This window comes from Canis aureus, chromosome 2, assembly GCF_053574225.1.
Source record: "Canis aureus isolate CA01 chromosome 2, VMU_Caureus_v.1.0, whole genome shotgun sequence".
In the NCBI taxonomy this organism is placed as follows: Eukaryota; Metazoa; Chordata; class Mammalia; order Carnivora; family Canidae; genus Canis; species Canis aureus.
This window is the reverse complement of record NC_135612.1, coordinates 29061449-29086960: the sequence shown is the minus strand read 5'-3', so window position 1 is coordinate 29086960 and position 25512 is coordinate 29061449. Positions and strand designations below refer to the sequence as shown.

The window sequence follows — 25512 nt, the reverse complement described above, 5'->3', positions numbered from 1 at the left end:
CTGTTTTATTGTTATAGGCAATTTGTACCACTCAGCATGACAGTGTAAACTGAATCAAGATTAATTTACATGCAAAAGAACACTTAGGAGAGCAGCATGGTAAGCAAATGTATTGTCTCGATTGCTGAGGTGGAAAAAGAACCTGGAAAGAAAAAAAGGTGCTCTAATTAAGGGGCATCAAATATGATTGCTTGTGGTAGTTAAGGGCCAGAAAATAGTAAATGTCTGACCATTTAAAGAATTAGCATCTTACTAGCTAGGAAACCATAAGATGGATGCATAAATCATAATAAAATTAAGTAAACATTCTAGGTTTCTTAAACCAGAGATTTTTCTAAATGAAAATATATCAGGAATTCTCAAATTAACGAGAAAGAAAAATATGCCAAGGTATCATTATAAGTTTCTCCTATAAAAAACTGATTTTAGATACCATATAGGCTGCTCATACATAACAAAGGTAAAGTCACCAGGAAAATATTTTAAAACTGTCAGACTACAGAATTTGTTGCTTCATTAGAATTCACCTAAATTTTGGAGAGGCAGAGGGACAGAGTACTTAATTTACGTTCATCAGCTGTACTTAATTGCTAAAATGTAAATCAATATAAGAAAATAAAATTAAAATTTTTTTCTAAGTTTTAGATTTAACATACGAAGAAAATGAGTAAGAGGAGGCAGTTTGAAATGAACAGCTGGCTTATGTCTCATAATTATTAAAACTGCCTTAAGAAACCAAATTTTTTTTGAGAAGGTCTCACGTTATTTTCAGCACCAAAATCATTCCATAGCTAGATCACTTAACTCTGCAATGCTCCAAACTCAATGAGAAAAATCATGCATCTCATTTCAAGTTCTTAATACGAGTATTATAGTTAACTTCAATACATAGGATAAAAGTCTTTTAGCAAGCACTTTGACCACCAACCTGACTCATGTTTAGCCATGAAACTCTAAATGCAACAACTGAAAAACAATGACAGATCAGGCTGCGTATCAGAAATGAAACCTTTTCTGTTTTAAAAAAAATTAATATGCGCGATGTATTAGATGCACTCTTAATATGGTACAAACTTTTAATTATGTACATCTTTAGTATAAAAATAGAAGTATATTCCTCATGTTTTTTATTTAGAATTTTTCCAGTTAAATTCTAATTAATGCATTTAATACATTTCTTGAGTCTTAAAAACACAGGCCCTGTGAAATGAGGTACTAAGTATCTAAGTTCATTTTATTTGAAGTAGAAAATTATGTAATGTGTGCACGCAATGACACATAGGTACTTCATAACTTTACTAGTATTTTACTATCCAGAAGTTTGCACTGATAAAATCTGAGGAAATGGATGTTTAAGATTTTCAGTTAGCGAGTCCTTTCTAGGTATCATTTGTTGAAATAAGCTAAGCTCTTCCTAGAGTAGTATAATAAAAGAATACATGTGTAAGGTTCAGAATTGAGACCTCGATTACCAAACCAGCTGAAATCTATAACTAAAAAGATGCTATTGAAAAGACTCTTTAAAGCTGTGGTAAATTTGCCAGCATCAAGTCCCATATCAAAGAATGAATTCAGGAAGACAGAAAGAATGATACAGAAATGCCAAGAGACTTGCAAGGATTTACAAATACTTCATATAAACAAATTTTCAAATAGCTTTATTCAGAGTAGCCTTTCTGCTCTATTAAACATAGCAAACAGCTGCCAGATTTATTCAGACAAATAATCAACAACCATAGAAGTAAAATGGCAGAAGAAAAAGGAATTTTGGCAACAACTCCACAGAGGACCACAGCTGTTCTGCAAGCGCACCTCTCTCATGCGCTTACGGTTCTGTATGGCTAGTCAGGGAAAAATCCCTCAGTCACAGCAGAGCACAAAACACTTAATCGAAATATCAAGTATTCTAAACCAAAGCTGAGGGATAGAAAGGGTAAACAATAATCTGCTGCTTTAGATAGATATATATTTTAGCTGCATTTAAAAAAAAAAAAAATATCCCCTTAACAATAAATGTGCCAAAGCCTTACGCAGTCACTTATGTGCCACTCACCTGGTTTTGCTGAGCAGGTGTAAAGCAGAGAGGCAGGCTTTAGCCAGCAAAGGGTAAGAATAGCAAATGTAAGCATCAATTCATCAATAGAAAAATAAAATCATAGAATCACAAAGATGATTTCTTCTATAGCAATAATCAACTTCCAAGAAAAGCAAATGCAAAGAGGGATTTAGTCATTCTTTTTTATCATTTAAAAATAAGGCAGAAAATAAAAGATTACTATTAATTTTTTTTTAATATTTTTTTTTTTTAATTTTTATTTATTGACGATAGTCACAGAGAGAGAAAGAGAGGCAGAGACACAGGCAGAGAGAAGCAGGCTCCATGTACTGGGAGCCCGACGTGGGAATCGATCCTGGGTCTCCAGGATCGTGCCCTAGGCCAAAGGCAGGCGCCAAACCGCTGCGCCACCCAGGGATCCCAAAAGATTACTATTAATTTTTTAAAAGATTTTATTTATTTATTCGTGAGAGACAGAGAGAGAGAGGCAGAGACACAGGCAGAGGGAGGAGCAGGCTCCACACAGGGAGCCTGATGTGGGACTCGATCCTGGGTCTCCAGGATCATGCCCTGGGTTGAAGGCAGCGCTAAACCGCTGAGCCACCGGGGCTGCCCAAGATTACTATTAATTTACAGTCTTGTATGAAATTTTCTTTGTGAGATTCTTCTGCAAGGTCTTGGGAACACTGTGGATTGCAATGGCCTTAAAAAAAGAAAAAGTAAAAAAAGAAAAGAAGGACAAAAAAAGATCTTTGGCACTATAATGATAGAGTGCCAGGAAGCATATGTTTCTCCTTAGGTAAAGATATTTGTATGTGACCAGTACTTTCTAGAAACATGACATATATGGTTTAACAACCTCAAAATGAAGGAATCTTTGTATGATAATCCCTGTAAAAAGAAAAACAGCCTACCCTCACATAAACTTTAAGAAATTGCACACTATGCTATTTAAATATGCCCTAGTTTTATATTATCTTCAATTAAATACATGAAGTCACAGTTATTTCCCCTTATTCATATAAAAAATAAAATTCATTTTTATTAGTAGTTATGGTGGACTCTGGGGCAAGCACAACAAACTAATACTTCCATTCTGCTGAAAATATTTTCTTCTTAGGTGCGTATTTAAAAATATTTCAGCTCTGATACAGCCAGACAAACACAGCATTTCTTTACTATAGAATTAGGTCAAAAGAAAATGGAGGCATTTTAAAGCTATAATTAGGACTTTATTTTGAAGAGTGAGGCACTCTAATGTGTGCAGGGAGAAATATATTAGTGGGACATGAGAAACAGTTCTATAGTAAAAGAAAATACAGAGACATAACATTTATAGTGGCAGAACTTTGGTAAGTTTCAAATCCCTCACATTTTCACTAATGCAAAACACATAAGTACATCATTAGGTTGACAAACTCATAATTCCCAGAAGTGAAAAATTAAGAGTCAATTTATTATTTTAAAGACATAGTAATCAATTTTCATGTATTCCAGGAATGTAGACAAACATATCCTTTTTAAGGTTATTTTATGGAAGTAAAGGATTACCAAAAACTAGAAGATGATTCATTGACATTTGTTAATGGCTATGTATATATGGTAATTTATTTTAGAGACCAGATAGAAGAAGAGTACATATTATTTGGGATGCCAATTTCTAGTAAATTGTAGTTAATTTCTCACCTTGCTCTTTCTTAAAGTCTTTCTCTGACATGGCCACAGGTAAAAGCAGTTCTCCAACAGGTGGCTGAATATTAACATTGAAGCAATCGTCCTTGGTACTAAGAGAAAAACACATCAAAGCTGACTAAATGCTTAATAAATAAAGATTCTCTTTAATACTATGCTAGTTGAATAGATGTGATGAAAGCATATGTCAGCATATACCATATAAGATCTTGGCTTAACTAGAACAGCTAAAAAGGCTTGAAAGAGCAGCCGGGTGGCTCAGCGGTTTAGCGCCGCCTTCAGTCCAGGGCCTGATCCTGGAGACCCAGGATGGAGTCCCACATTGGGCTCCCTGCATGGAGCCTGCTTCTCCCTCTGCCTGTATCTCTGCCTCTCTCTCTCTCTCTGTCTCTCATGAATAAATAAATAAAATCTTAAAAAACTTAAAAAAAAAATAAAAAGGCTTGAAAAATTCCCCAACACTATTTGCAGAGAAATGTATCTCTATGAGTTGGAAAACTTTTTTTTTTTTTAACAGAAATATGCAGTTATAGTAACTACACCATTTGATATAGAATTTTTTTTTTAAGATTTTGTATTTATTTATTCATGAGAGATGTACAGAGAGAGGCAGAGACATAGGCAGAGGGAGAAGCAGGCTCTGTGCAAGAAGCCCAATGCGGGACTCACTCCCGGACCCCTGGGATCAAGCCCTGAGCCAAAGGCAGATGCTCAACCTCTGAGCCACCCAGGCGTCCTGATGTAGAACCTTTAAAAACAGGTAAGCATCATGGGTATACATACTCATTACTACCAAAGGAATGCTTCATGCAGCTTATAGAGAAGTAGTATTTTCTCTTTACTTTGTACATTTCAAGTGTAGAAAATGGAGTGCTTTAGTCTTAAATGGTTAAGATCTCTTTTAAAAATATTAGTTTTTAGTAAAAAATAAAATAGAGTGACCATATTGTGTTTAGATATGTACTAATAAAGTAACACCTCATCTGCAAACTTGCTTTTTTAAAACAAAAACTCATTTTTAGTAGTGGTATTCATTAATATTGATCAACACGTGCTAAGTTGTTATTTCAAATGACAGGATATGAATAATGTAGGAAAGGCAACTCTGTACCCATATCAGATAGAATAGTAATACTGAGTGCATTTATTTTAATCTTAGGACATACTACTCTCTAAAAACTTATTAAAAGTTCTTTAGAATTTTTTTAGGTTACATGTTTCAAGTTAGGTTGATGAGTCTATCAGGAATGTGTTTGGCTGCAAATAAGCAGAAAATCAAACTAATACTATGCACACATTGTCTAGTATACAACAAATCCTTGAGTTACCAAAGGCTGCTTCAATGGCTTAAAGATGCTGTTGGGGACCTAGGTTATTCTAGCTTTCAACTCCACCATCCCTAGTGTGTTGTCTTTCATCCTCATGATTGCCAGATGGCTGCTGCATGTCTAGGTACCATTTTCACATTCTGCTTAAGAAGAAATAGTGACAATGGAAGAGTGAGTAGTAAATATGTGAGCCAACCAGATCTGATTCTTTTTATCAGGAAAGCTTTTGTCCCCAAAAGGACTTCTACATTCATGTGAGAACTGCATTTCATGGCCAGTGGGAAGGTGGACAGGGAGATGGGGACTGTGGGTAAAAAACTAACAAACATTAGGTTAAGACACTTCATTGAAGGGTGCGGTAGGGATAAATAAAATGAAAAAAAATCATGTTTATGCTATTATAAACTATATTCTTATAAGCTGCCTGATATTTTTTTATGGAGCAAGGCAAAGACTAGACTAAAAAAAAGAATGTTTTGAATTATTCACATGTGGATTGTCTAAGGAAAACTAACAAATCTGATTTATTAATTCAATATAAATTTACTGAATACAAACTAGATCCCATGTACTGTACAAGTACCTGGGGATTGATTTATTCAAATATTTTTATTTATTTATTCATGAGAGACAGAGAGAAAGGCAGAGACATGGGCAGAGGGAGAAGCAGACTCCCTACAGAGAGCCAGATGTGGGACTCTATCCCAGAACCCCGGGATCACACCCTGAGCCAAAGGCAGGCACTCAACCACTGAGCCACCCAGATCTCCCTGGGGACTGTCTTTAAAAGACAAGTGAGACTGACTCTAAAAGCTTACAGGTCAGTGAGAGAGGAAGAGTTCAATTATGTTCATAAAAATGGTAAATGCTACATCAAAGATATGTACAGAGTATTATAGTTCACAGAAGAGGGACTGATTAATTCTACAGGTGTGAGGTAAAGATACATTTCCAAGAGCAGAGAAAGGGGTGTACTAGGTATTCTAGACCTGTTTTGGGAACAGTGAGCAGTGTGGTATGTCAATAGATGAGGCTGGGGGTGCACTATAAAGAATCCCATATACATTCATTACCATTCATCTCCATTTCTCCCAGGACAGTCCCAGTTTGTGGCTGTTGTCCTGGACTCCTTTCACTCTCTAAAGTGTCCTGATTTGTATGACAAAGTATAGGATTACTTCACTCATATAACTAAGACAAAGGGGTTTCAATGTTTCCTGAAGCAACAAGGAAAACAACCAGAGATTTTTGACACAGGAAAATAAATGATCCCACTGTATTTCAGAAACTCTACTACATCTACTAAGATGTAGTAGAGTAGAAATCTAAGGAAGTAGATTCATTAGGAATCTAATTTAATAGTCTAGGTAGGGGTTTTACATTGTGTTTAATTTTAGTAATTTCTAGCAATAATGATCCTAAGAGGTAGCTTCTGTTACCCTCCAACTTATTGATGAGAAGTCAAAAAGCACATCCAAGGTCACACAGCTACCAAGTGGCAATACTGGGATCTGCACTCTGGTCTATCCTACTCCACAGTCTGCTATATAATGCTGCTTTAGAAATATATATTTTTTTATTCTGCTCTATAACACTGCACTCCTAGACTGAGAACAGGGAAGATGGGGGTATTTTAGAATCAGAAGGGACAGATATGGTGATGGATGGAAGGGACTTTGAAACTTCTAATGGGAAAAACTGGGAGAATGACAACTAGTGAAGTAGTAGAGTTTTGGGGATTAAACAAGATGATTTGGCTTTAATCATGCTCTATTTTGAGTACCACTGAATTATTCAGGAAGAGATATTTAGCAAATAACTGGAAATACAAATCAAGAATCAGAAAAGAGGTCAGGGCAGTATATATGAGTTTGGAAGTAATAGAAAGGTAAAGGGAAGAGCTGAAGCCTTACAAAGAGATAAGATCAGAGAGAAAAAAAAAAGGATAAACAATAGAAAGGATAAGGTGGAAATCTGGGGAGGACCTACATTTAAATAGAAATGAAGAACTGCAACTTGCAGAAGAAACTGGGAAAGAGGGATCCCTGGGTGGCGCAGCGGTTTGGCGCCTGCCTTTGGCCCAGGGTGCGATCCTGGAGACCCGGGATCGAATCCCACGTCAGGCTCCTGGTGCATGGAGCCTGCTTCTCCCTCTGCCTATGTCTCTGCCTCCCTCTCTCTCTCTCTCTCTCTCTCTATCATAAATAAATAAAAATTAAAAAAAAAAAAGAAACTGGGAAAGAGTGGTCAGGAAGAAAATGTGTGTGTCAAATAATGCAAAGAGGAATAAAAAGCAGCAAGTGTTACTGCAGACCCCAGCAAGGCAGTTGAGATGGAAGGAAAAAAGCAGAATGCTATGAGTTGAAGGGTGAACAGGAAGACTGGAAAGATGGACAGAAAACAGTAGAAGCTTTGTGAGGATGCAGAGGCAAAAGAAAGCTTAACAAAGCCCTAGCATGTTCACGGCCTGAAGGGAAAGAGCCAGTGGAGAGGAAAAAACTAAGGAATACCTGATGGAGCAAGGCCTCAGAGGAGCTAGATGAGGTTGGGATTAATAGCACGAGAACAAGGTGAACCAGTCAGCATCCTCCTGGCTCTTCCCAAAGCAGCACAGGAGGAGTGGTTATGACCGCAAGAAGTATTGAGGGTAGGACACTTGAAGGATGAGACTATACCTGATATAGTGGAAGGCTAAGTCACATTAGAAGAAATATGTAAAAGATGATGGAGTAAATGGTAAGTGTGCATGTCTATATACAGACACACACACAAATATACATACACATGCGTATATATAATTTATGTATAATATATAAGAATATATTATATATGAACTATATGACATACATATAAATTTATATGTATAAATATATTTATACATGTAAGGAGGTGCACAGAAGTATTTTACTAATAGAAGAATACAATTAAATTAGGAATACAAAAAAAAAAAAAAAAAGGAATACAGGGATCCCTGGGTGGCGCAGCGGTTTGGCGCCTGCCTTTGGCCCAGGGCGCGATCCTGGAGACCCGGGATCGAATCCCACGTCAGGCTCCCGGTGCATGGAGCCTGCTTCTCCCTCTGCCTGTGTCTCTGCCTCTCTCTCTCTCTCTGTGTGACTGTCATAAATAAATAAAAAAATATTATTAAAAAAAAATTAGGAATACAATTAAATCAGGAGACCATTGGGTTAAATTATATTTATTACATTATTGTTACTTTATTTTCTTTTTAATTACGGCTTAAATGATTCCTTCCAAACTGTCCTTCCCAACAGTCCTGAGGTATCATTTGTGCCCTGGATTAAAGGTAGCTGTACAGGGGTGCTTGGGGGGCCTCAGTCAGTGTCTGCCTTCAGCTCAGGTCCAGATTCCAGGATCCTGGGGTCAAGCCTTGTGTTAGGCTCTCTGCTCAGCAGGGAGTCTGTATTTCCCTCTCCCCCTTCCCTCTCCAACCCTGCTTGTGACCTCTGGATCTCTCTTCCAAATAAATAATTAAAACCTTCAAACAAACAAAAAAAGGTAGCTGTATAGCTCTGACTCCCAGGGAGAAGGGTGGGAGATCAGGGAAAGAAGGAAAAGCATACATGAAAATGTAGGTGAGTAAAGAGCAAGTTTAAGTTTTGGGGGAAAATGTGATCCTGAAATATCCCCACTAGCAATTTGCGACATATATATGACTCAACTTGACTGGGTATGTTTTGTTTTTGTTGCTTTTGGCTAATGATATTTTATTTTCTGTAGTTGGTAAAATGGTTAACATAATTATCTTTGAAAAACCAAAGATAGAAGTTCATCCAAAATAGGTCTTATGAAGCAAATGTAAATAAAATTGGGGCACTGTTGTGGCAGATACTACTCGATGCTTACTCAAATACTTTTTTTTTCTTCTTTACTGACCTAATCCTGACTTTGTTCAGGTAGACAATGTGCCCAAATGGAGCATCGTATCTCTCAGTCTCTCTTTAGGAGTGATCAAGTAACCCAGTTACAACCAATGAAGCATACACGGAAGCCTGCCAGGCATTTCTAGGAGAGTTTGGCTTTTCCTACATGGCTCTTCTCTCCAGATCACTTCATTTTTTTTCTTTTTCCCTTTTTTGCTTGGAATGTAGATAGAAACCTGAAAGTAGAGCAGCCATATTGTGACCAGGAGGATGGCAGGCACTTGCTAATGTAATTAGCACATGGAAAAAAACTCCACAAAATAACAAATGCTGGAAAGCCCTGAAGCCATTGTAGAGCTACTCCAGCAGCTCTTAACTGCTGACCTCTGCTCTTGTACTAGCAGAATAATAAACCCCATTTGGTAAAGCCACTAGAGTTGGGTTTTTGCTACACACAACTGAATGCAAAATCTAATATAACAAGCATATAACCTACTTCATAAGCCAGTGTCAGCTTTTTTTTTTAAATAAAGATTTTATTTATTCATGAGAGACTCCAAGAGAGAGGCAGAGACATAGGCAGAGGGAGAAGCAAGCTCCATGCAGGGAGCCCGAAGTGGGACCTGCTCCTGGGACTCCAGGATCACGCCCTGGGCCAAAGGCAGACGTTCTATCACTGAGCCACCGTCCTGCCAGTGTCAGCTTCTAAGCAAGGTTTGACTTAGAATCAAGTCAGGTGGAATTTTCCCTCTTTAATTCAGGGAAATTTTACTTTCATTTATATTAGTGTTCTAGCATGTCCTCCACAGTTTTTTATGTGCCTCCTTTTCTGCCATTTTGTCCTTTTTTGTTGTTCACTTCTCTCCCCTTGTTGGGTTTCCTTCTCTTTTTCCCCCACCTCTTTTTCTTCTCATCTCCCTCTGGTTGAATGTGGGGCTAAATATAGATATCTTGACATGTATAGGGAATGGTGAAAATGAGTAATGACAGATGTGCATCTATTGGAATTAAGAGATCAACAAAGTACTAATATTATGCAGCTCTAAGTAGCCTCATTACATGTGATCAAATGGCCTAATAGTTTATTATTTTTGTATTTTAAAAAAATATTTTATTTATTCATGAGAGACACAGAGAGAGGGGCACTGACATAGGCAGAGGGAGAAGCAGGCTCCATGCAGGGAGCCCCACATGGGACTCAATCCCAGGAGATCATCCCCAAGCAGAAGGCAGGAACTCACCCACTGAGCCACCCAGGTACCCCCAAATGGCATAATAGTTTAATGTAATATAAGATTCTACCTGTTATATTTAACTGTAATGCACATACTTGTATTACATATAATTTCATTTTACAGACTCATAGGATACAAATTGGTAAAATTTCTAAGTAAGAGAAAAGGGCAAGGAGTCTGACCATAGTGAAACTCAAGTTTCCTTATCTATGAAGTTAAGATAAATGGCATTTACCTTACAGGTGACTTTTAATGATTAAATGAAAAAACATAGCCAATATAGTGCTTAATGCATAGTAGATACTCAAAATCTACACAGAGAATAGGGTTGTGTCATAATTTATTTCAGCATTCCCCTCTTGATTCTCATTTGCAATCATTGCTACCATAAACAATGCTTACTTAATACCCTTAGCTAGATCTATTTTCTTCTGCACAAGCACCAGTATTTCCCTAGCTCTGATACCCTGAAGAAGAAACTGTTTACAGAAGAGAACAAACATTTAGCACTTTGATAGGGCCAAACTGCCCTAAAAAAGGTGGGGTCAATTAAAGTCCCATAAACAGTATACCACAATACATGTCTCTATCTTGTCAATGTCAGATACTAAGCTTACTTAAAAATTTTGCCAATCTGACTGGTAAAATGTTTTAATTTTGCTTTCTCTGCTACTAGCGATGTTGAACATCTTATGTTTACCGACTATTTACATTTCTTTTCTTGTAAACTGCCTATTCTTAGCCTTTCTCCACTTTTCTATTGAATTCCATCAAGTAACTGAGAGTTATGTAAGTAACTCTCTCAGTCACTCTCTGGTTATTAAATTTTTGTCTGCTACATATACTGCAATATTTTCTCACCATTTCTTATCTGTTATGGTATCTACTTTTTCTTCTTTGTAGAGAAGTTTAAAAATTTTAATAGTCAAACTTGATCATTTTTCTCTTTACATTTGAGTATTGTATCTTGCCTAAGACTTCTGCCCCCAGAGTATGAAAGCATTTGTGTATATTACATTGAAATACTTTTAAAATTTTTTATGATTTATGACATTTTCTTTTCTAGTTGAATTTTAAATATTTGTCAAGTTCCCTGAAAAGCCCTACTGGAATTTGCCTACAATCACACTAAAAGTTGAAGATTAATTTGAAGAAAAGTACTGTCTCCCACTTAGGAACATAGTATATGTATTATTTTACTTATATCTTCTTTTTATGACCTTCAGGAAAGTTTCAGGCATTTTTTTTTAATTCCTACATAGGTATTTCTTGTTCATTTATTCCTTTTGCTAGTCTTATAAATAGAATAATTTTATACATAATGTTTTTAAATTGGTCACTCTTGTTATATAGAAATGTTCATGATTTCCATTTAATGATTTGTACCACCTTTCTAAACTCATTAAATAGATTTTCTGTTGATTCTAAGACTTTCTAGGTGATAATTATACTAGATAAAAATGATAATTTACTCTCTTCCTTTTTAGGATTTCTACCTTTGTTTTTACTTGTCTTTCTATATTGGCTAGAACTTTCATATAATGTGAAATAGTGTTGAAAATGGTAACCTTCCTTTGCTTTTCTTAGAAGAGAATGCTTCTGCTACTTCATGTGGTAATAGGTAACTTGTAAAGCCCAGAAATTATATGAATTTATAATGCCAAGTGGTATGTACACTCATGTGCTATCCTTTCGGGCTTTAAAATCAGGGTGGGGGCGCCTGGGTGGCTCAGTCAGTTAAGTGTCTGCCCTTGGCTCAGGTCATGATCTAAGGGTTCTGGGATTAAGGCCCCAGTGGGGTTCCTTTCTCAGTAAGGAGTCTGCTTCCCCCTCTTCCTTTGCCCCTCCCTACTCGCTTGTGCTAGCTCTCTCAAATAAATAAATAATAAATGAAAATTAAAAATAAATCAGGGTGATGTTGAGCTTTGTAGAATGACATGGATATTTTCCTTATTTTTCTTTGATATAGAAAAGTTTAAATAATATAGAGATGATTTCTTTCCTAAAGTTCTGATACACCTTTTTAAAAAAATTTTATTTATTTATTCATGAGACACACACACACACACACACACACACACACACACAGGCAGATAGAGAAGCAGGCTCCCTGCAAGGAGCCGGATGTGGGACTCGATCCTGGATCCCAGGATCACACCCCGGGCTGAAGGCAGATGCTCAACCACTGAGCAACCCAGGTATCCCAGTTCTGATACAATTTAATCAATTTTATTCTTAACATTTTTTCTAGGAAACCATTTCATCTATTCCAATTTATTAGTATAGAATTACATATAATATTATTTTGTAATTCAGAAGATCTTGTTTTTTTTTTTTACCACCTTCCTCTTTTCTAATCTTTCTTGTATCTTTTTTTTTTCTCTAATCCTATTAGCCTAAAGATTTTCTAATTTTTTTTGGAAAATTCTTTGCTTTTTAAAAAAATGTGTATTTTTTGTATTCAGGAAAAAAGAAATTCTTTGCAAATACTCATATCTTAGATCAAGTCAGAAACTGAATTACTAAATTTTTATAATGTTATGTGTATATCTATATTTACCTGAATGCTTATCTAAATATCTCTCTTCCTCTTAGATTTGTTAACAAATGGCTTTGTCAATTTCTCCTAGAATTTCATTACTTTTTGCTTTATGTATTATAAAGCTATGTTACTGAAAAGTTTGTAACTTATATTGTTGTGGAGGAATGCAATGAGTAGAACATTTTCTTAGTATGAAGTGCTTTTAAAATTTTTCTAGTATTAGTATTGCCCCATTTTCTATTATCTTTCTGATAATAAACATATACACACATACTTATATATTTCATTTTGTTATCCTCAATTTTTCTGTCATTCTTTTTTGTTAAAGATTTTATTGATTGACTGGCAGAGGGAGAGGGTGACAGAGAATCCCAAGCAGATTCCATGCTGAGTGCAGAGCCCAACACAGGATTCGATCTCTAGACCGTGAGATCATGATCTGAGCTGAAATCAAGAGTCAGATTCGGGCAGCCCGGGTAGCTCAGTGGTTTACCGCCTGCCTTTGGCCCAGGGCGTGGTCCTGGAGACCCGGGATCGAGTACCGCATCGGGCTCCCTGCATGGAGCCTGCTTCTCCCTCTGCCTGTGTCTCTGCCTCTCTCTCTGTGTCTCTCACGAATAAATAAATAAAATCTTAAAAAAAAAAAAATTCCACCAGGCATGGTCTTTCTGATTGTTATTCACATTCATTCTGCCTGACCTTTGATGAGTCCTTTTAATCTGAAGGCTTGTGTATTTCTTTTACTTGGGAAAATTTTTCATCTATAGTTTATTTCTTCCCTCAATGTTTCTTCTCTTTCCTTCTAGATTTATTAGATAAACTGATTCTTTTACCCTTACTTGCATAGTTCCCATCTCTTTTTGCTCTCTATTCCAGTTGATTTCAGTGATTTGCTCTTCCAGAACGCTAAATCAGTACTCAGCTGTGTGCTATTATACATCTACTGAATCTCTTGTGGCACTATGTTTTTAAATTTCCAAGAATACATTTAAAAATTTCTAATTGCTTCTGTTTCAAAGCAAGAAATATGTTCTTGCTTTACAGATACAGTGTTCTCCTGAATCAGATAGTTTTAGGTTTTAAAGCTATCTCTTCAAAATAAAATAAAATAAAATAAAATAAAATAAAATAAAATAAAATAAAATAAAATAAAGCTATCTCTTCTCCTTCTCAAATTGTCTAATCCCTTCATGGCTGAATCTTTGTAGTCACCATGAGCCTTCTCTTTCAAAATGATGCTTCCTCTCAAAAGTCTGGTTCTTGTAAGCTGAGCATTTATATTCATAATGAAAGACTGGCTTAATTAACATACACAAGGGTTCTGCTACATATTAGTTATATTTTAGACAAGTTTCTTACTCTTTCTATGCCTCAGTGTGTTCACCCCTAAAAATGGGGGATAATAAAACTTATGGGATTGTTCTGAGAATCAAATAAATTAACACAAGTGTTTAGGACAATGCCTAGTATACTGCAATTGCTCAATACACAGTGGGTTTCCTCTCCCCTGGTGGGCTGACTTATGTTTCCTTATGGGTGAAATGTGACTGGTTATGTGGACATGAAGTTGGGAGGCAGAGAGGCAAAGGTCTCATCTCCCCCAACAAGTTAAAGACTGACTTTGCTTAGTGGTAGAGATCTTGAGAATATTACTCTTTTGGATAGAGCTGCATTTCATCTCATATCTGATTATCCTTGTCTCCTTCCTACAAACTCAAACCCTGCTGTTATCTTAGGCCCCCATATCCACACCGTAAGTCCTTCCAGGAAAGTAGTTCATTTTCCTTACAGTGTAATTTTTAGGTCTCTGACTAAATGTAAATGTTGCCTGCTGCTAGGGTAAGGTTGGGGAACTAGAAGTTGGAAGTAGTTCTCCAGTTTCTCATGACTGTCGTACTCTAACTTTTCACTTGTTTATTTTCCACATGATATTCTGCTAGACTTGCTCTGTGGTTATAATTTTCTCTGTTATTGTTTATATGCTACCATTTACTTTCTAACTGCCAACAATTCTTCACAATTTCTGGTGAACTAATGACATCCTTTCATTTTGTTTTTAGTACTCATTCTCTTTTAAAGAATGAATGTGTTTCTGTCTTTTTAATAAATTTGGGGCAAAAAAGAAGGGTGGTTGCTAGTGCTCAGCCCTCTTACTTGAGCCAAGACATATTATTCTTCATACTAGTTACCACATTAATATCTGCTGATCATAAGCATGAGACCTGTTTATGCACTGCATCTACTTTTAGAGAGATAGAGATATACATTTATGTATATCATATACACTTTAAATCTCAATAAATTTAATCAAGGACTTAATTTGATGACCATTTAAAATGCAAAGCAAAAGAAGAGACATTAACACTTATCAAGTACTTACATAACTACATATAATAGTTCTATCTATATATATGTATAACTATAATGATACAGAATTAACCTAGAGACTAAGGTAGAATCATTTTATTCGTTTCTTTTCTTTTAATAAGTGTAAGTGTACCTGAAATGCTTATAATCCATGTTCTCAGCATTTCTGAAGGCTTCTTGCCAAATATGTTCTTATTACCCATAATTTTACCTATCGATTTCTATAATGTATTTCAAGGAAAAAATTCAATATCAGCTATTCTTGCTTTTTCCCCCCTCTTTATTGAACTACCAAGACTAATACAACACATCACTAAGCAAAAAGTGCTATTTACTATGCAAAAGGCACAGTCAGTGATTGGCATCTAACACCAATTGATCTACCCATTACTGCTATCTCCATACCCCCTCTAACACTACTATAAAGCTATTGATTTAAACACTGTCGATCGGTTTCCATTTTCTGATTTTGGGCAGGCCAATTAAGAAAGTGAGTAATTGTGATTACACTGCTTCAGGATCAATTACATTTGATGCAAGACAAAGTGTTCTTTTTGGAACATATAAAAAAATAATTTTGATCTAATGTGCTTATGAGTTTAATAAAACCTAAGATAATTTACACATTCACAACAGGAAAACATACTAATGAGTGCTTATGATAGCTAAGGCTATTTTCTACGTAACATATATTCATCATTTTCCTAAAACTAGTTTAAAAGAAATTGAGAAAAAATCGTTCATATATACTTCCCAATGTAGGACGAAAAAAATCAAACGCTATCTACATACTTATCCCTAAAAGAACATAATTAATTATCAAAGATAAAATGCAAATCTTGTCCAATGGACTACAGAGGAAATCCCTATAATGAAAATATATTTAAGAACCCCCATCTCATATAAAAATATAGCAGGTTCTTTATATAAATTGATAAAAAATAATTTTCTTAGTTCTTAATTTTGCTCTTACTTGGTGCATGAGCTTTGTCATTGGGTTCACATTGTTGAACTCATTAAAATGAATATACCTCTGGTGTTAGAGGCAAATCTATTTAGAGTGATGTTACTCATAGTCTTGTGCTCAGTAATATTGATCTGTGTTGTTTGTCTAATAGAAAAATAATAAACAATTACTAGGCAATGTTGGAAAAAGTAATCAGTTTTTATATATTACTAATATAGCAGACCTCCCAAAACATAAAGGTGATGATCTGCATAAAATCAATGTGTTATGCTACATTGCTTATATTCATCACTGCAGGTTCTCAGCAATAAATGGTATAATATTAGGCCTCAATTACTAGTAAACTGAAAAGGTACATGCAAAAGAAAAGTTCACTATATTTAAACCATAAACTTACTTAAAAATGTCTATTTCCTAAACTCAGTGATTTTTATTGTAACAAATGCTGTTGGTAAGCTAGCTAAAATTTAGATAAATAAAATGTTTTAATTCTTGTTACAATAAAAACAAAGCAACTCAAATCAAAGTAACAAATCATATCTTAGGTCAGAAAAATATAAGAGTTCAAAGATAATTATTAAAGATGGATGAATATAGCTTTGTATTAATTCACTAATAATTTCTGGACTTCATCAGAAATGTAGAAAATATTACATGAAAATAGTAACAATAATACAATCCAATTAGAAAAGCTTTTTTGAATAGTATTCAGCCATGAAACCTTTGCATATATGTCTCTTTCAAGTTTTATAAGAAGCAGCTTGTGAATTAAAGTAAAAAGGGGGAAAAATAAAGTAAAAAGGGAAAAATGTATGGGCTTTCAGTATTGACAGAATCAATAATTCTCTATTTAAGAGGCTCAAGATAACATGGAAGATACTTCAAAAGATATCTTCTCGGGCAGCCCGGGTGGCTCAGCGGTTTAGTGCTGCCTTCGGCCCAGGGTGTGATCCTGGAGACCCGGGATCAAGTCCCACATCGGGCTCCCTGCATGGAGCCTGCTTCTCCCTCTGCCTGTGTCTCTGCCTCTCTCTCTCTCTCTGTGTCTCATGAATAAATTAAATAAAATCTTAAAAAAAAAAAAAAAGATATCTTCTTTGGGCTATTCAATATTATTAAAAATTTTAAATTCTCTTAAATTCTCCTGGATTTTCTAAAACTATAGAGTTAATAAGTAAAAAACAAAATCATTTAGCAGTAACTTATTTTAACTAATAAACTGTGAATTGCAAGATGTCTGACTAGTGGCTAGCTGTGTAACAAATACTAAAAATACATATACAGTAAACAATTTGTACAGCCATTCCACTGCAGTCTAAACATTGCCCCCCAAAAGTACGTTTGTTTAAATGTTTTGTGTCTCAAAGAAAAAAGCTGTTGAAAGCCTAGCTTCTGATCTGCTATCCCTTAAGGGATAAAATACAGAAGAACAATTGAACTTACCACAACTGGAAACTGGCAGTCTGAGTGGAATCACAAAAGTCAATACCCATTGAAACAGTGATGGATCCCTCAGGCTCAAGAGATTCTAGGAAATAAGATAATTTAGACATGAAAACATGGAGGATGTGAAAAAGAGTCAAACTAAACCCTGAAAACTTATGTAATGTTCGCAGTTTGGTTAAAAGTCAAATTTAATGATGGCTTATAAGAACAATTTCAAAATAAGACTATTAAAGCAAATTATAAATTAATTTCATTATTCTGTTCAAAGGCTGTCTTTTCAATAACTTAATTCTGCACATGCTTCTGTTTCAGAAATACATCATTTCATGTTTTACGCTATTGTCTTTATAGGTACTGAAGGCGAGAAGGAAATACATGCATTCCTGCTTGGAACAACTATAAAATAGAACTATATCTGGGTGCTTTTAAGTGATTATGTACTTAAAACTATGGAGTATATATTCTAGATATAAATTTTAGACAATGTCTCAAATTTCAACTAGAAATAAAAATCCAAAAATTTGGGTTCCCCGGGTGGCACAGCGGTTTGGCGCCTGCCTTTGGCCCAGGGCGCGATCCTGGAGACCCGAGATCGTATCCCACATCGGGCTCCCGGTGCATGGAACCTGCTTCTCCCTCTGACTGTGTCTCTGCCTCTCATTCTCTCTCTCTCTGTGACTATCATAAATAAATAAAAATTTTTTAAAAATCCAAAAATTTTAAAAATGCAAATTAATGCACAGCTAAAGGAAGAAATTAATCTGTATTCAGAAATTAACCAAGACCACTGGCATTTTAGGAACTAAAACAATAAGTCTAATTGCATTATTTAAAGAATTATTAGAAGAAAATTTAGTAGCAGATTAAGTTATCATGAAAAAAACAATAATGGTATCTTACAGGTTTGGAATTTCTGAAACTTCATCTATCATCTAACCAAGAATGGGAAATAACTATCAATACTGGTGCTTTTCAGTTGACAATGATAAAACTTAAGACAACAACATTTTATTCTGCTTATTCCAAAGTTTGTCTATACATTAGAATAATGAGGGATCTTAAATATATACACATTTAGTGTAAATATTTAAGTATAAATTGTATCTTTACACAGAAAATCATCCACTTTTAATTTCCACTTTGCTCAAAGTCTTCATTATAACTGCAGTCACACTGAACAGCAGCTTTATATTTACCTTTATTCTGTATATATCTTAATAAGACATAGTTATGTTTTAGTAAGGACACTCTAGTAGACTATAATTATCAAAAGGCTTATTGATAAGTAAGGTTGCCATTTAATATTAACCATGACGGAAATGATGGTACAGATGGGAAAAAGAATAATTCAATAAGCTCAATACATTAAGAAGTATATTTATGTCTCACAGGTTCAATGAAGACCAGGCATTATAAGAGGAAAATTGGGGCAGCGGTTTAGCGCCACCTGCAGCCCAGGGTGTGATCCTGGAGATCCGGGATTGAGTCCTACGTTGGGCTCCCTGCATGGAGCCTATTTCTCCCTTTGCCTGTGTCTCTGCCTCTCTCTCTCTGTGTCTTTCATGAATAAATAAATAAAATCTTAAAAAGAAAATAAGAGGATAATTGTTTGATGCTGATTTTAAATTGTTATTCGTTTGCTAGTGGTATGTATGTTGGTTTGCTGATACCAATTTGAATTTCATTTGTTTATAAATCTAAACTGTAACTGGATGCTACACAAGTACCAAAAGACTTGCTACCTAAATCTTTAGCCAACAGGCTTTATTGTAGAGCAAACAACTACAACGATATTTTTCTTACATTTCTCTGGAAGCTATACCATATCAGTTCACAGCTCTGTCAGTCATGCTGCTCAGTCATATACTTTAGTGACTCCGTAATGCTTTCTTTTGTGCCACAGATATATTGGGGTTCAGTCTCATTTACGGCTGACACATAGGTAGCAAATGCTGTCATCTCCAAGACATGATGGCATTCATGATTTAGATCTCTCTACATCATGTATTCTTGTATTTCATTTGACAAAGTGACAGTTCTCAAGATGCCTTGTTGATCAGGCTCTTCGACAGAGTTTGGTACCATCTTCAGTCTTAAGGTACTTAACTATGAGCTTAGTGCCACACTAACTCTGGAGGACAGCTCATGATCAACAGTATGTTTTATTATATGAATGCTTCAAGACTAAAGTGATCAGCATAAAATTATTCATATAAGGGATTTATATTATTTGAAGCCTACTACATTGGGAAAGTTTACTCAATTAGGCATCTGTATTTGGATACTACTTCTGGATCAGAACTATACATATAAAGGGTTACACAGAAATGGCTGAAAAACATGGGCTCTACTAAACCACACCATTAATAATGCAAAAAGAAATCATACAGGCTGCCATTGACTTTGATGTGATTGTATAACTAGCAAAATATTAGTTGAATTCAAACTTGTCAGTTGCTAACATAAAGTCAGTGAATATAGGCAGAAAGCCTAAGGGTGTGTGTGTGTGTGTGTGTGTGTGTGTAATATTTTAAAAATCTCTTATTTACTTGGTTTCTTTGAGAAAAATGGAATGGCACATTATTCCTAATACTCTTGCAAGGAATACAATTTCATGCTAAAGGCAGAGGAAAATCCAAATAAAAGTCATTGCATATTATGGACAAAAAGAAAACCGACTGGTGACAAATAAGAAAGCTGCTAGACTCCTTAGGAGATGCATATGTGCTTGTTAAATAAAACAAATGTCTTACTTTCCTCATTTCACAAAAACATTAAAATATAGTATTTGTTCTTTGTTGTATTCTTAAGATGTTTTTGGAATACTAATTAAGATATATCATACTCTGGAACTCTGCTATAATCAATTGATAAAGGACACTAGGTGGTATTACTACATGGGAAAGAACTCTCTATCTTGAGGGTATTCAATAAAATGCCAACAAAATGAATAAAACATTATGGTCATAAAAGTCTGCCTAAGAGAAGTAAAGAAAAGCCTATGGCTAGGACTATGGCAATGGTATACATTCATATTTTATTTCTATGTTAAGGCCATACTATGAAATTTATTATATTTATTTCTTTATTCTACATAGGCCAACAAAAGGTCAACTCATTAACTCATTATATCAGCTCAAAGAAATGTTAATACTGTTCTACTGTTTTAACCTTTGGCTAACATTTTCCAACTTCAGACAATTCATTTATCAGCTACTTGACATTTCTTAAACTAATTTTTTAGGTAAAAAATGCTGGATTTTAAGCAATAAAAAAAAGAATACAAATTAGGATATTCTAGAACTTATCAATATATTAAATTCACAAAGTAATTAAGTAAAAATCAGGATACTCTGTATACATTAAATGGTGTCTTAATTATCAAATTATTTTTAAAAGTGTATTAAGTGGGTTCTGAAGTCTAATCACTTTTACTATCTTGGTTGCTTATAAACATCTACCATATGACATATGTTAGGAATTGTTTTATTCCTTTGTATAAAAATATAAAACAAAGAATGACTTCCTTTACTGAATGATTCGTGAAAACTATAGAAGAGAATTCAACAACATCAAAGAGCTCAGGTGAAAATGAAGAAAAATAGAATAGTTGTGTGAAATAATGAGTAAAGAGGCACACTTGCTGACTTAAAGGCTTTGCTCACCTGACCTATTATAAGAAGAAACTATTTAGAGCATTCTGATGATAACATTTCAAGGATTCAATGACAGAAACCTTGTATTCATTTTAATTGATATTATTGCCTGAAGCTTCTCCCAACTAAACTCTTGGACTGTTTCCACTTACATTAAACAGAAAAAACAGAGGTAGACATTCTCATTATTACATTACTTTAAACTCAAAGTAACACACAATTGTTACACTTAATTTTTAAAAGGTCTATTGCTGGTAAGATACTTAAAAAATGGATGGAGATGACAGTTTGTGAGCATGGAGGACACCCAGAAAGCACCTGGTGCATCTAAGTGGCAGCTCCCTCTGTATCAATTGGTGGTACTGCAGGTGAGAACTAACGACTGGGACTGTTATACCTTGTACTTTATTCCAAAAAAAGTGAGATTTCTGGGTTTGTTTTTTCAATGTAAAAACATCTTGATTTCTAAATGGTAGCAAAAGATTAAAAATATTATAAAATATTGTGTGTATAAATACTAGCAATACACTATGAGTTATTTATATTGCATGCCTGGAAAGGAAGACAAACAGAAAAGCATCCACCCTCTCAGCCTTTGTTCTCTTCACTCTTCAGTTTGTGGAATGTGAAAGGAAACAGTGAAGGGGAGTTATGATTCAAACGGCAGACTAAAATCAGGCAGGGAATGAAGTTTGCCAGGAAGAGAAGCAGAGGGAAAGGTGATGACAGTAAAATGAGAGGCAATTTTGTTTCTTCAGACATATCCTTTTATCTCCACTGGTACATTTTACCATTGCTGGTATGTGACTCACTGAGAACAAAGTGTACTCATTCTGTATGATAAATTCAGTTTAAGAAGGAAAAACAAATATAAGCTGACTATAATGACAAATATAGTCAACAACATAATGTGTATTCTACTTTTATTTTTTTATTTTTTTAAAGATCTTATTTATTTATTTATTCGTGAGAGAGAAAGGGGGTGGGCGGCAGAGACACAAGCAGAGGAGCAGGCTCCATGCAGGGAGCCTAATGTGGGACTTGATCCCGGGACCCCAGGATCACACCCTGGGCTGAAGGCAGGTGCTAAACTGCTGAGCCATCCAGGCATTCCTCTACTTTTATTTATTTATTTATTTATTTATTTATTTATTTATTTATTTATTTATTTATTTTATGATAGTCACAGAGAGAGAGAGAGAGAGAGAGAGAGGCAGAGAAGAGACACAGGCAGAGGGAGAAGCAGGCTCCATGCACTGGGAGCCCGACGTGGGACTCAATCCCGGGTCTCCAGGATCGCGCCCTGGGCCAAAGGCAGGCACAAAACCGCCGAGCTATATTTTGGGATCCCCAAAATATAAAGTTGTAAATGAGAATTAATATTTACCTATTGGATTAAAAACATGCATTTGCATGCCCATAGGAAGTTTTTTCCCCTCTATGTGGATATTCTCTATCTTTCGATCAGTAGTATTATTCAATGTTATTTGTATGGAGACCATCTTATCACCAAAAATACAAGGCTGTCTTGGAAAGAAATAATGGGCAGCTAGTCCTCTTCCACTCATTCGATGAAGCAGCACATGAGTTTTCACTGGTACAAAGACAGGAGTATTGACCTGTTGCACATTGGAAAAACAAACAAAGATGAATTTGTGAATATGGTTATTCTCTTAGAAAATATAAATTAATGATATTCTACTCTTATTTTCCCTAGAGTATAATATAAAGCACAATAACAAATATCATATCCATAAATATTAAGACAGAAATTATACAAAAAGTAAAGAAAATGCCTTCAAAACAGCATTAAAATTTTTCTGTACTCTGCAACATGTATTAAAATATTTTGACAATATGTGCCTAATAAGAATAAGCTGCTGTATATTCAATTTTTTTAGAGTTTATAAACTTTTTGGTTAGTTTTTTTCCCAGGTACACATATCTGGGCATCTTGCTAATTTTCTTATTAGTCTTAGTAATTTGTCAGTTGATTTTCTCAACTCAGGTTACTGAACTATTAGTATCACCTACCAATAATGAACATCTTTGTGTCTTCATTTCCAATCTCAACTCCTTGAACTTTCTTCACCTTGAATTTCTTTCATCATAAAATGAAGACAATCACCTACTTTAAGGTGGTTTCTTCCTTTGCTTTAATGATTAAAAAGATCTTCCCTACTTTGAGCTCAGATAACTATTCACTTACATTTTCTTCTAGAGCTTCATGGTTGTAATTTTTGATTCGTGTAGAACTTACTTAGATATATTGACCTCTATACTTAATTTTTTTCTCCAAGTCCTTAACCAATTGTCTGAACATGATTTAATGATTAGCTTTTCCTATGTGACCTGTAAATGCAAACATTCTGATTTATGTACTTGGAGACATTTTTGGACCTTGATTGTTAAACCATTACATTGTTTTATTTCTTATAGCCCTACAATATGATTCAGTTATTTGGCAAAACAAAGTATCTTTTATCACTCCATCTCCCACTGCCCCATCGGTATTTTGTTGGCTAATTATCTGTTTATATCCTCCTGATGAATTTTAGTCTCTTTTAGTTAAATTCTTCCCTCAATCTTGAGTGGATTCAGAGGCAATATAATAAATGAAACAGTCCTTTCTAAAATCATATGATAGCTATCTTCCCATTTGAACTCAAAGTACTGCATGTGGCTTGACCTGACATGGCAAGCTTTAAAAAAAAAAATCAATTTTTAATTAAATAGGTCTAATCAAGGGGATCCCTGGGTGGCGCAGCGGTTTGGCGCCTGCCTTTGGCCCAGGGCGCGATCCTGGAGACCCGGGATCGAATCCCACGTCAGGCTCCCAGTGCATGGAGCCTGCTTCTCCCTCCTCCTGTGTCTCTGCCTCTTTCTCTCTCTCTATGTCTATCATGAATAAATAAATAAATCTTAAAAAAAAAGAATAGGTCTAATCAAGATTTTTTCATAGTAAGTGTGCTCTCCCCCAAACTAGATTTCTATTATAATTGTGAGTACATTTTAACCTATTCGACATGTTCATCATGCCAATGATACCTGATGACATGAAAACTTAATAATGTTATTTAAAATTCATCAATAGGGACACCTGGGTGCCTCAGCAGTTGAGCATCTGCCTCCGGCTCAAGGGTGTGGTCCTGGAGTCTCAGGATTGAATCCCGCATTGGGCTCCTTGCTTTCTCCCTCTGCCTGCTTCTTCCTCTACACCTATGTCTCTGCCTTTCTCTGTGTCTTTCATGAATAAACAAAATAAAATCTTTTTTTTAAAAAATTCATTAACAAAAATCCATGAGTTAAATATCAAATATACGAAACGATAAGCAGTGCCTCTAAGCATCATTAAAATGTAGTATTCCTTCTTTAAATGCTCAACTTGCAAGAGTGAGCAATTTAAAAGAATTGTCTTAAAAATGCACAAAAGAGTTTATTTTATAAATAAATAATAATAAACACACTAAATAATTATTGTGTTTTATAAATGCAATAATTGAGTACATTTTAAATTCTGGCTATCTAAAGTAATGGGGCAACTGGCCTATGCATTCTACTTTGGCCTTTTGAGGACAATAGCAGTCTAGCATTTTAAGTTTTCAAAGCACTTCCACTTCTAAGCTTAGGTTCTTTTCCATGTATAAAAATTATTTTAAAAATTCATCTTTTTAAAAAAAATTTTTTTAAATTTATTTATGATAGTCACACAGAGAGAGAGAGAGAGAGAGAGGCAGAGACACAGGCAGAGGGAGAACCAGGCTCCATGCACCGGGAGCCTCATGTAGGACTCGATCCCGGGTCTCCAGGATCGTGCCCTGGGCCAAAGGCAGGCGCTAAACCACTGCGCCACCCAGGGATCCCAAATTCATCTGTTTCAATGCTTACACTAAGTTCTATTTCCTTTGCAAATTTTTGAGAGTTTAGTAGCATAATGCAAGACAGCAATCCTTGCCAGGGAACATTCATTTAAAGATATAATGGACATCACAAAAACAAGCAGATACAGAATACATATGTGTGGTATGACTGCTCAAGTATATAATACACATATTATATTTATAAATTTATACTCTGCAAAATCTTAAATTCCTATGTCACTCAGGCTATGATAATCAACCTTAAACACAGCCTTCAATTGGATAATCATATTTTTCGGTATCTTATGTTTACTCCTTTAATTAGACAATAATTCTTCTTTTATATTCTTCATTGTTCCAGAGACATGTTGTTATTAAATCATTAAATATATGTTGATGCAAACAGGTTTTCTTTTTTCTTTTTTTTGCAAACAGGTTTTCTTCTATGAAAACTCACCAAAGTTTGGGCAACATATAAT

The 25512-nt window shown here is 35.1% G+C and overlaps 1 protein-coding gene across 6 annotated transcripts in view; it reads right to left on the bottom strand.

Moving 5' to 3' along the window:
• AP3B1 (adaptor related protein complex 3 subunit beta 1) overlaps positions 1-25512 on the bottom strand; it is a 265282-nt gene that overhangs the window by 14918 nt on the left and 224852 nt on the right. For 3 of the 6 annotated variants that reach the window (XM_077867266.1, XM_077867277.1, XM_077867286.1), the window contains 3 exons: positions 22561-22792; positions 17515-17599; positions 3743-3840 (listed from right to left, as the gene is read on the bottom strand). In XM_077867266.1, the coding sequence (XP_077723392.1) occupies positions 3743-3840; positions 17515-17599; positions 22561-22792 (415 nt within the window). Of the gene's footprint in view, positions 1-45; positions 143-2053; positions 2091-3742; positions 3841-17514; positions 17600-22560; positions 22793-25512 lie in introns of those variants that run through there. The other 3 variants (XR_013362344.1, XM_077867304.1, XM_077867294.1) reach the window with 2 other exon arrangements.